This window comes from Diaporthe batatas (assembly GCF_019321695.1).
Source record: "Diaporthe batatas strain CRI 302-4 chromosome Unknown Contig00024, whole genome shotgun sequence".
Classification (NCBI taxonomy): domain Eukaryota; kingdom Fungi; phylum Ascomycota; class Sordariomycetes; order Diaporthales; family Diaporthaceae; genus Diaporthe; species Diaporthe batatas.
The window spans coordinates 356,702-367,939 of record NW_025408571.1 but is presented as its reverse complement, the minus strand read 5'-3'; the positions used below and the strand labels follow the sequence as shown (position 1 = coordinate 367,939).

Sequence of the window (11,238 nt, the reverse complement as noted above, 5' to 3'; positions counted from 1 at the left end):
ATGAAATTCTAATAAAATTAACTAATTAAATAAAAGTAATAAAAATTATAATTATAAGTCTTTAATTTTATATTTTAAAAAAGTTTTAAACTTATATATATATATATATATATATAAAGCTTTATTAAATAAATTTAATAATTTATATTTAAATATATAATAAAATTAAAAAATGTTTAAATTAAGAAAATAATTTATAATATATTATATTTAAAAGTTTTATAATAAAATTATTATAAGGTTTTAAAAAATAATTTATATAAAAATTAAAATAAATATAAAAATTCTCTTTAAAATTAAATTATTATTAATAATAATTATTAGCTTTTAATAATATAAAATAATTATAATAAAAAAGACTTAAAACTTTTATATAAAGGAATTATAAGAATATATATAAAACTATAAAAAACTTTATATATAAGCTTAAGGAGGAAGAAATAAACAGTTAAATAAAAAAATAGTTATATAGTATAAAGGAAAATCATAGTGTGGTTGAAGCCGTAGGTGGGTATAAAGTGATGATATCTGTGCGGATAGATGTGATTCCAACTGGGTGAGGCGGTCCTGGCGCCAGCTTCGGCGGCCGCCTCTGGTGATGATGGTATTCAGGATGGATGTGGTTTCGCTTCTATTCCGTATACGTCCGAGGACATACATGGCGCCTTCATACGGTGGTAAGCACTCAAGACCCAGCGCTTGGAAAGAACACGATGCCGATAACAATAGTTATAATACGATAGATTCAGGATGGATGTCCTCGGAATTTGCTCTACTAGGCGATGGATATGTCTGGTTCGGACAGTATGTGATGGGAGGGCGGCGGGGCAGCGCTACATGATATGCTAGTGTGATATAGCTGAACTTGAGCCTCAATGACTCCATATGAGGCCATCTGGCGTGAAATCACTCGAGTCTGGGCTACAGCCTCCTGTTTAAATCAGCTTTCGAAACAGGGTTCCCATCATCCGAGGCCGGGTCTAAATTTAGAGGACGGGACAATCTATAGCAGCCCGGCTGCTGGTGACTATATATTGATTCGCTTCCTGGTAATCTTCTGGAATCAATGATTTGTCAAAAGGGCTTCTCTCAGAGATTACCATATCTGTGCTCTAGATGCATACTTAGTATTTAAGTCTCTCTGGCTCAGATGAGCCCTAGTTGTCTTGTTTCCTGACCAACACGACTGAGACGCACTCTCATGAGTTTTGATCTCTCTTCCATTTCTTCGACACTGTTTCCCGTGCAAACAGGCGCACGCTCCTCATCTTCATCATCGGACTGTCTCGTCTCTTCCCGGTCCCGGTAGACGAGAGGACCGCGGAAGACGAGGGGTAGCAGACCATCCTTCCAAGTCGGTACGTCTGCCCGCAGCGTCACATGTACTGTCAGTGGGAGCAGTACAAACACAGTCATAGCGACCAGGACAGCTGGAAATGCGATCCAGGCCCATCTGACCTCGAGGCATGTGGCATAGTGGGAGACAGTGCCGTGTGCAGGGGCGCTGTAGTTCTCGTGTCCGTTGGCACGCATGTAATTTGTGAAGGAGGTGGCCATGTTGTCAAATGTGTCCTGTAAGCCCCGGAAAGAGACATTGGACGAGTTGTACAGAACTTGCAGCTCACTTGGCCCGCTGAAGGAGAGCAAGTGGGCGTCTGGGCACGAGAGAGATCCGGTTGTGTTGCCTGTCAAGAAACCGCTCGTGCTGAAGAAATTCCATAGACCGTAGTCCAGCATAAAATCATCGAACGCATATGTGCAGCCGCGGGATACCATGGAACCGGGGAAGCCTGCGTCGGGTGGATACAGAATGTCAAGATCGAAGTCATCTGGCGCCGTGTAGACCAACCATTTAGAATCGATTCGGTGGCCCGTTTTCAGGAGTTGCTGCTCATCTTCCGATGATATACAGCTTGTGTTCACCAGAACGAGAGCATCACCTGGGTATTCCATATACTCTCCTGAAGCGAGGTCCCAAAACGGTTGATCCCGGAGTGTCTCGAGCGTGGTGTGCTCTATAAGGTCTTCGGTGACGCTGCCGGCATCGACAGTTGTGTTATATGTCCGGACGCAAGGAAATAACGAGCATCTTGCTGCCCCATATCCTCGGCAACGCCAATCATCATCAGAACCAATTGGATCATCACACCAGGTGAGATTCTCTCCAGTTGTGGGATCGAGCGTCAAGTCTGACAAGGTTGTCTTCCCAGCTATGATCTCAAACACGACCGGATCTTCTAGACCAGCCGTGCTGGACAGCACTTGCGTACCGTCGAAATCGGAAGTGTTCCATATCATGCTGAAATTGGATGGCAGGTATGAGGTGAAGATGTAGTTCTGAAAACCGGGAGGAGCCCCGCAGCCGTAGTATTCCTGGTCTTCCACAGGAACAGCCGTGAACTTCAGGTCTTCGGAGACATCCTGACACTCATTGCAGTAGCCGACGGTGGAGTACGTCTCAAATGTGCAGTTTCCCGAGGAGCAGTGTGGCTGCATCGCATCCGGTCTTGAGAAGACGCCAGACCGCAGAGCCGACTGGGCGTCAGGAAGCATCCTCTCTGGGCTTCCTGCCTCAACAAAAAGATGCGCGCCGGCATCGAAGTAGTTTGAGCGGGCCGCCCATGCGGTGTCTTGGAGGGTCGTATCGCAGTCGACATAATCCAGGAGTTGCTGGTAGAAGGGGTCTACAGCGACTGAAAGGATTAAGATGACAGCACCGAGTGTTGTCAGAGGCTGTCGCAGACGGTGAACCCAGATCCATACGGCGGACCCGTACGGTCCCTGCCTAGCAGAATCGAAGAGCGCGACGTCGTACAGCCGCCTCTCGGATGCAAACCAGACCCACTGCTGCTGGCCAATGCATGATTGGATGACAAATATCATGCATGTCTTGAACACGACCGAGTAGATCGAGAGGAGGGCGTTGATTGAAATGTCGAAAGGCCAGTCAGGTAAGGGCTTCCCTTGATTAGGCTCGAGAGTGATGACGGTCGCAACAAGGGCAACGATGCTCAGGACACCGGAAAGCACCTCTAGCATCCATTGATTCCACCATTCGGCCGCATGGTGTCTTATGTTGTTTGGTCTTCCGGGCACTCTCTTGCTATCCTTGTTTAACAGAGGTGGTGTGGATCCGGCGGTATGACGTTCCACGTCGGACTGTTCAGCCAGGCCAGCAGTCAATTGGTCCGCGTCCATCTCGACGTCTTCGAGGCGATACGAAGAATCTCCCAACCCATGCAGCTCCATGGGAGGTCCATGATCAGGCGTCAGGGGTCGATGTGGCGACATATTCATGCGTGTTGGCTCTGTCCTACATGGAGAAGCAGAGTCGTGTAGGATTGACCTTGAGAGACTCTGCTGTTGATAACAAGGCTGTGAAAGGCGGGGTTTTCCATGTGACCTGAGATTCGTGTAACATTTAACCAATAGGCCGCAATAAGAAGTAGGTCAGCAGAGGTTCAATAGCTATCACCAATATGCTGATATAAGCCTCTCACGACTGTAAGGTTATTTGACCAGCTCGCAGATTGTGTTGCTTTCTGACTTTTTCATTTCCTGTGAGGAACTTTCCGCTCTTTTACTTGATAAATATCTGCCATAGGCTTATTTATAATGCGTAGGACGCTTTGAATTTCAGCAGAAGATCGCTGTGGAGTATTCGGGGGGCTGCTTGCGAGCCGGGGATGCGGTCTGCGCGTCAAAGGGGCCTAGCACTTACCAATTAGTTTCATTTCTATTCCACATACGTCCGGGAACATACATGGTGCCTTCATATAATAGTAAACTCATAAGGAACAGGGATTAAGAAAATATACTGTGTCTATAAAAATGGTTAAAACACGATGATTTCATGTGGCCTCAGCCCTGCGACGCACAGACTTGGAAGGCTAAGGCGCAGGTGTAAGTTGAGCGAAATCGAGCACCCTCCGCCTCATACTGACCCCCACACCACTCCCATGCTTCCGAGCTGTCAGCCAGTAAACTCACGTACTTGAGTAGACAACTAAATGGAAGGTCATCGTGGGTCTCACTGCATCGCTCCTATATGATTGTGACTTCAATGTTGATGGGGAGGCTCGTGGCTCTGCATCCGTGTCGATGGTCAAGGGCTTGACACAACGCCCAAAGAACGCAAAAAGCTAGAACATGAGACATTTTTCAACATGAGAGCCCGGCACTAAAGATCATAATATACTCTTCACAGGAGATTATGGTTACTGTTCATCTCCAAGGTATCTACAGCCACATCACACAAAACAGTCGTTCTTGAAGGTAGAGTACCAATGACACTCGTAAGAGAAAAGCAGAACGAGGTAACCTCAGTGTGGGTTCAACTGCTGCTGACTGCTATTAATCTATTCCATTGTTGACACCTCTAGACACCTCTAGACGCCGCAGCTCAGCGAAAGTGGAGACGCCTCAACTGCGTGGTCGTGGAATGTTCACAGTAGCTTCGGGTGGGGAGGCCTGGGCGAAGTGACGCCTCGCCTTGTACCACAGCCACTTTGGTTCAGAATGCTGGTGATCAGCACACATTTCTGACTGACCAGCTGGATGCAGCATTGGAATTCCGCCATGTTCTTTTCCTTTTGCATCATTTGCTCGAGATCCTGCGCAACAATTGCGACCGAGGCAATATCGGCCCACAAGTGGGTCACGACTGTATGTGGCCAACAAAACTACAGCTCGGCATATGGCGAGACTGTGAGAGAAAGTGAACGCGTCCCAATCATGACGCTCAGCTCCAGTGGAAACTGCTGATCGACGGCTATGCTCTCGTCGTGGCCACCTCCAGACCTGTCATGTGCCTGGAGAGATGAGAGTCCTAGCGGGTGGTCTACATGTCCTCGCCATTGCGCTTCTTCCGATCCAGTGACTTGAAGTACTCCTGTTTGCCGGCCTTAGGAACGTAGCTCGTCTTGGTGTCAGGAATGAAGTTCCCAACCTGCATATCCTTTGTGGCTGGGTCTTCGATAGCCCACTCAGGTCGAAACATGGAGGACTCGAGGATATCCTTGTCGAGTTGCCAGGGGAGCTGTCGGCCAATCCACAGTTGCTGCTGGACACAGGAATCGCTGCCATTGGGTGGCAGGAGCCTCTTCACGAAGGCGGGGCTCAACGGTCCGGCCTCGGTGTTGAGTACAAGAAGGCGAATCTCAAATGGCGTCTCCTCGTCTTCGAGGTTGAGCTTCTTTAAGAAAATTCCATGAAGGCTGTGATCGTGGACAAGTGTTGGAAGGCATCGGCGATTCACCCAACAGATCTCCCATTGCAGGTGGGTATCATCCTCCTCGTAGTGGACACATTGATACCATGCGTGCTTCGAGGTGTCACAGATTGGACAGATCTTTGTGCGACCGTCCTCGGTGTTGGGGTAAGGGCAGAAACGGACTGCAGCATTGCAAGTCAGTTTTCAAAGGACCAAGAAAGTGGTAGCGACGGGACAGGTGATTTGAGGCGCAGGCCATAAGTGGGACGACTGTCTCAAGTGCTCCTTGAGGGGTTCGACATTGTGTTCAGAAATTGCTTACTGTCGTGGTCCTCTCTGCAGGCGCCACACTTGTCCCTCATTGCCTCTGGGATCTGCTTCTTCGGCTGACCCCTCTGAATCGACGAGCCAGGGCCCCACTGAAACATGCGGAAGTGTCTGCCATCGTTGCCAATGTGAGAAACCCGAGGTGGCATGTAGCCCCTTGGAGCATTGTCCGGTGGAGTAGCTCCTTCAAAAAAGTAGTTGACAGTCACTGTTGGGTTCCGCCCGGTGATCACTGTGCTGGAGTCATGCGAGACATGTCGAGGTTGATTGTTGTTATCGTAGCCGTGCTGCTCGTATTCATCGTCGTGGCTGTCGCGGTCGTGGCTGTCGCGGTCGTGGCTGTCGCGGTCGTAGTCCTCGCGATCATAGTCGTCGCGACCGTAGCTGCCGCCATCATAGCTGTTGCCATCGTAGTCATCGCGATCGTAGTCGTCGCGCTGACGGTACGCACGATGCCTGCCTGAACGCCCGGTGGCTTCTGGGGATGGAGATCGATCCCGCCCGTCAGAAGCGGGGGGAGGAGACCGACTCCGGTCTCGATATCTCCTTGAAGACATGTGGGATAGTCAATGGGTGGGTTGATTAAGAAGAAGGGAAAGCAAGCAGTGAGATGCCTGGAAAAAATAGCAGACTTCAGGGAATTGCACACCTGGGCAGGTCTTGCGTTTTGTCGGTGTTTGGTGGGGCCAGACTGGGCTGTTAGGTACTTGGTAAATGTATCCATTGAAGTCACTTTTTGGAAATGCAGTGGGATCCATCAATTGCTGCAAAGCTGCCCAAACGCTCGTTGCAAACGCGACCTCTTGTGTCACTCAGGAGAGCTTAGGGGAGAAGCCCTCGGCTGGGGCTCAAGTGCTTCACATCTGCAGTCCCCTTGGGGCCACCCATAGTTGTTGATATAGGAAGGCGTCTTCTGACAACAGACGGCATTGCAGAAGATTGCGAAGTCACTGCGAAAAGTCCTGCATGGCAAAATTAACTGAGCTGATCTTGAAAGATACATTGTGCCTTGTCCCTCTGGGACTGGGACTGTTTGCTTCCAGCTTAAAGAGGAACTTAAAATATACAAGTAGTTCATAGTTGTTGGAATGCAAATTAAGGTAGCAACGGAACAGTAATGATATGATTCCATTGGAAAATTCTCACTGGAGTCCAGGGTATTTCAAAAAGTCAGAACCAAGGGAGTGCGCTCGGACAACATCATCGGTGATGCCATGCAGTTGCTCAGCTTGAAAGCCTGCCCATGCTAAATGGGCCGTTCGCTCGGCTTAAAACCCTGTGAAGCACCCCTGATATAGGCACCAATGGAGTTAAACAGGCTTTGTTTCAAGTACCCCTGTTTTTCAAAAGATCAGAGACCTGCAATGCATACGGAGGTGGGTGGTCATGAGTCCTGCATCGTGGAAGATCGAACTTGGTTCATCAAAGGCTCGCAAGACGCTTCGGGGACTTCAACAAACAGCAAATAACTTCATGCCGCCTTTAGCATTTCACTTTCCCGGAGATGAATGAAAAAAGGCAGACCAAATTCCCAAGTCAAATAGCTCAGTATTATTCTTACCGAGACATATTCCCTCGAAAACTCTGTTTAGCGGTAGCTACCTACATAAACAATCGTCCGGATATAGCATCTACAAAGACAAAATACCTCGTTCTGCTATACTCGGTAACTTAACCTCAGCCAATTCCTGATTTATCGGAAATTCATGTCCCAGAATGCTTGATGGCTCTGGGAAGAATCCGGGGGAAATTCTAGTTAGGCCAAAGTACAAGTGTGTCATCGGAGACGTTCATGGTCCTGAGGTTGATCCACGCCGGACGCAGATACAGAGCTGAATTTCGAAGCGAATAACTCAAGAACAGCAGATGACATTGCAGAGAATGCTGGAGAGAAATTGAAATTTATTGGTCTTTTGAAAACACACCGCGGATCCCGTTGCAAGTCACAATGATGCCACCTCGTCAACTCCCGTGCGCAGATGCCGTTGAACCAACGTTACGAGGTGCCTGTTTGTGACAGTAACGTTGAAGCCGCAGTTGCTTCGATCCAGTGGTCGTGCCTGGTGAGCTCCAAGGCCCCTGCAGCTAGGATCATGTATATAATTGTGGCCAGTGCTCAGCCCCCAGCACAATGTGAATGTATGATCCCGAATAGCAGGAGACCAACTTTGTTTCCACGTGCTACTACAGCGGCAGATCGGAGCTAGGGTGTCGAGATAAGACCCACTATTCCCGTATATATAGTATCCCCGGGTAGGTCTACCCCGCCCGGAAAGCTTCTTCTAAATCAACTTCGATTCCGCTATGCCGTAGGCTCGATTCCGTGACATAGGGTCTATTCAGAGACGGCTAGTGTCCGCCCGGGCAGGTGGGCGCTCGGCCAGGTGGGCGCTCGGCCGGTACTCGGGTCGAATGAGATGTCCGGTAGTTGTGTCACCTGAGCAAGGCCCTACCCAAACAGACATGGACACTCGGGGGTTCGGAAATATCTTGTGGATTATCCTTGGACAATGTATTCAACGCTGTCATCTGGCGCCCGGTAAAACGCGCCCAATTCCTCCGTTCGCCCCGAGGGCAACTGCTCGTTCAGGGCGGGCCCCAGAGCTCGGATTCGCATACGATCCGCAGCGACTAGCTGGGCAGATCCAAGTCCCATTGTCGAGAGGTTGTGCTGGGCGCTCTTCACACCAGCCCATTACTGTAGTCATCGACGAGCTGTCTCACAACTTGACAAGCATATTGACGCTTGGCGCCCTACCGCCGTGCTCTCGCGGGTGCTCTTATAATGCCACGGCACCACCTCGCTGGGTTGGCTTGGGGAGAAAACATTAATATCAATCGAATCCAATTTTTACAAAGAACGAGTTGATACATAAAGCACAACTTTCTACAGGTGGAATGACAATCAAATCTACGGCCAAAGTCCTAAAGATGAAGGAGAGGTGGGTCCTGGATCATAGTCGGCTTTTTAACCTGTGCGACAAGACGTCAGATCGCGGAAATGCCGCCGGTTTGGATTCCGAACATATTGGGCCAGGGTGACAAGCATCAGGTCTGGAAGCACGACTAAACCTAAGAGACCCCGCAATACGACGTAGATCTACTCTCAGGTGTCTGTCTTTATGAATATAAGAGCGGTCGCACCCTAGGCCCTACCACAATTCTCACTCGTTGACATTAACAGCACATGAGACAGTACTGTCACGGGGAAAGAGATACCACCACCAGCCATAATGTTCGAAAGAATACCAATAGCAAGCTGGCCAGTCGTGGCAGGCTTGGCTCTCGTTGTCCTTCTGGCATACCGTTTTTGGGCCAGCGGCCCCAGAGCACCCGGCCCGTTCCTCGCGAGATTCACGGACCTGTGGTTGGCGTCCAGGCAGATCAAAGGGGATTTTCAGATTGAGAACGTCGAGCTTCACAAGAAATATGGTGCGCAACACAACCTCGTTCCAGCTGTCTGCACGTCTATAGATTTATGTACTGTCACTGACCGCATCACGAAACAGGAAAAATTGTGCGCCTTGGTCCAAATTACTACAGCTTCGACGACCCTTCGGCCGTGAAGACCATCTACGGCCACGGCACCCAATATCAGAAGTCGGAGTGGTATGAGATTTGGAACACACGACCCGACATGCACAGTACAAACCTCTTCGCGTTAAGAGATATCAAGCGCCACTCCACCATGCGCCGACACTATTCGAATGTGTACGCCATGTCGAGTCTGGTCAGCTACGAGCCGTACGTGAATAACTGCATCGACATATTCACCAGCAGACTGCGAATGTGCACGAAGTCGGGGGAGTCAATCGACCTTTCAAAATGGTTCCAGTACTACGCTTTTGATGTCATTGGCGAGATTACGGTGAGTCTCAACGAGTCAACATGCTGATGCCTTTAACCGAGTCTCGACTGTGGTAGCAGAAGCTGACCTCAAACTTCTAGTATTCCAAGCGCTTTGGCTTCTTGGAGAAAGGCATAGATATGTTTGGAATGATCAAGACAATAAGTGGCGTTCTGGAGTGGAGTCACGCAGCCGGCTTCTTCAGACCCCTCGTCGCGCTGACGAGGTTCCTGGCGCGGCGAGACACCACGGAGGGCGTCGGGAAGCTCGCAGCCTTCACCATGGAGCGCATCGAGCAGTCCAAGAAGGACAGCCTCAACGGCTACGACGACCCGGAGCGCCAGGCCGCGACGCAGCCCGACTTCGCCTCCAAGCTCCTCGCCCAGGCCGAGGCGGCCCAGCGCGGCGACAAGGGCCTGGACGGGGGCATCGAGCCGATCCAGCTGGTCATGGGCGCGTGCTCCGGCAACGTCTTCGCCGGCAGCGACACCACCTCCATCTCGCTCAACGCGACCTACTACAACATCATCAAGCACCCCAGGGTGCAGGCCAGGCTGCGGGCCGAGCTGGACGGGGCCCACGCCCGCGGCGCCCTGAGCGAGCCCCCCAGCTTCGCCGAGACCCAGGCCCTGCCGTACCTGCAGGCCGTGCTGAAGGAGGCGCTGCGGGTGCACCCGGCCGTCGGCCTCTGCCTGTGGAGGGCCGTCCCCGCCGGCGGGGCGACGCTGTGCGGGCGGTACTTCCCCGCGGGGACCAACGTCGGGGTCAACTGCTGGGTGGCCCACCGCAACAGGGAGGTCTGGGGCGAGGACGCCGACGAGTTCCGCCCCGAGAGGTGGCTCGAGGCGCCCGAGGAGAGGCTCAGGGCCATGAACGCCATGTACATGCCCTTTGGCCTCGGGAGCCGCACCTGCATTGGCAAGAACATCAGCCTGCTGGAGATCTCCAAGGTGATCCCGCACCTGGTGAGGAAGTTTGACGCCAGCTTGGTTGAGCCCCTGAGCAAGATGCCGGGGCTACCTTCATATACTGCTTGGTTCGTGGGCATCAAGGACTTTAGAGTGAATGTCAAGCCTAGACTTGAGTGAATGGGGCCTTTGCGCTCAGTCACTGTGACGGTACGGGTCTTATGAGTGCTGGATTCCAAGTCTGGGTAACTTGGAATTGTGGTCTTTTGGCCGGGGCGTCTTTGCGCAGTACTGCAGAGATCCGTCTCAGTTGCTTTGGATGAGACACTTGACATTCCTGCATAAAATAGCCGTGCAGGGAAAGCTCACTTGATATGCCCACGATCATTTCTCAATTAATCGTCCTTATATACAGCCCTTCCCCCTCACTTACAAAGGCTTATAATTCTGAAGCATGCAAACTCTTCGTGTAAGAGGGGAGGCACAAGTAGAGTGGCCATGTTGGTCACACAGTTACTTGAGTACGGATAACGGGTGACACTGACGCGTGTCCTAGGGCGCAGTCCAATGAAAAGTGGAAATATCTTGAAGTTTTGTGTCCTGGTTAGTGTATGTCACAAAGTTGGCGTGCCTAATTTCTGTCAACGGGTGGCAGTTGGCAAATGTAAATAGCCTGAGATGGGCGGGTGAGCATCAGCTAGTCTTTGTTGAACTAATCGAATACGCCGGATTGTGGAAATTGCATAAGCAGGATCGCGCTGATACATCACTAGGTAATATATTATAAGTGTTTATAGAACCTTTACCCTAAGATCTGTTGGAAAGATATAAGTATAAATTGCAGGGTAAACCACCCGTCAAGTACGTAACCAGACCTGCGATTTTATGCCAGGCAGCAAAGGCCTCATTGGCCCTGGTGTCGGTGTGGCCATTGGGTGTGTGAG

The 11,238-nt window shown here is 50.5% G+C and overlaps 3 protein-coding genes across 3 annotated transcripts; 1 reads left to right on the top strand and 2 right to left on the bottom strand.

The window, feature by feature from the left end:
• Positions 1-1,199: 1,199 nt before the first annotated feature.
• On the bottom strand, positions 1,200-3,198 carry KVR01_013228 (uncharacterized protein; the record flags this gene model as incomplete). Its single annotated transcript, XM_044789542.1, has 2 exons — positions 1,200-1,234; positions 1,260-3,198. The coding sequence occupies 2 exons, from the start codon at positions 3,196-3,198 to the stop codon at positions 1,200-1,202; spliced, it is 1,974 nt and encodes a 657-aa protein (XP_044637873.1).
• A 1,642-nt stretch (positions 3,199-4,840) lies between these two features.
• KVR01_013218 (uncharacterized protein) lies at positions 4,841-6,096 on the bottom strand (the record flags this gene model as incomplete). The annotated part of the gene is made up of 2 exons (XM_044789463.1): positions 4,841-5,394; positions 5,535-6,096. 2 exons carry the CDS (start codon positions 6,094-6,096, stop codon positions 4,841-4,843), a joined length of 1,116 nt encoding a protein of 371 aa, XP_044637863.1.
• Positions 6,097-8,772: 2,676 nt separating this feature from the next.
• KVR01_013223 (uncharacterized protein) lies at positions 8,773-10,474 on the top strand (the record flags this gene model as incomplete). The annotated part of the gene is made up of 3 exons (XM_044793132.1): positions 8,773-8,971; positions 9,049-9,407; positions 9,488-10,474. 3 exons carry the CDS (start codon positions 8,773-8,775, stop codon positions 10,472-10,474), a joined length of 1,545 nt encoding a protein of 514 aa, XP_044637868.1.
• Positions 10,475-11,238: the final 764 nt, after the last annotated feature.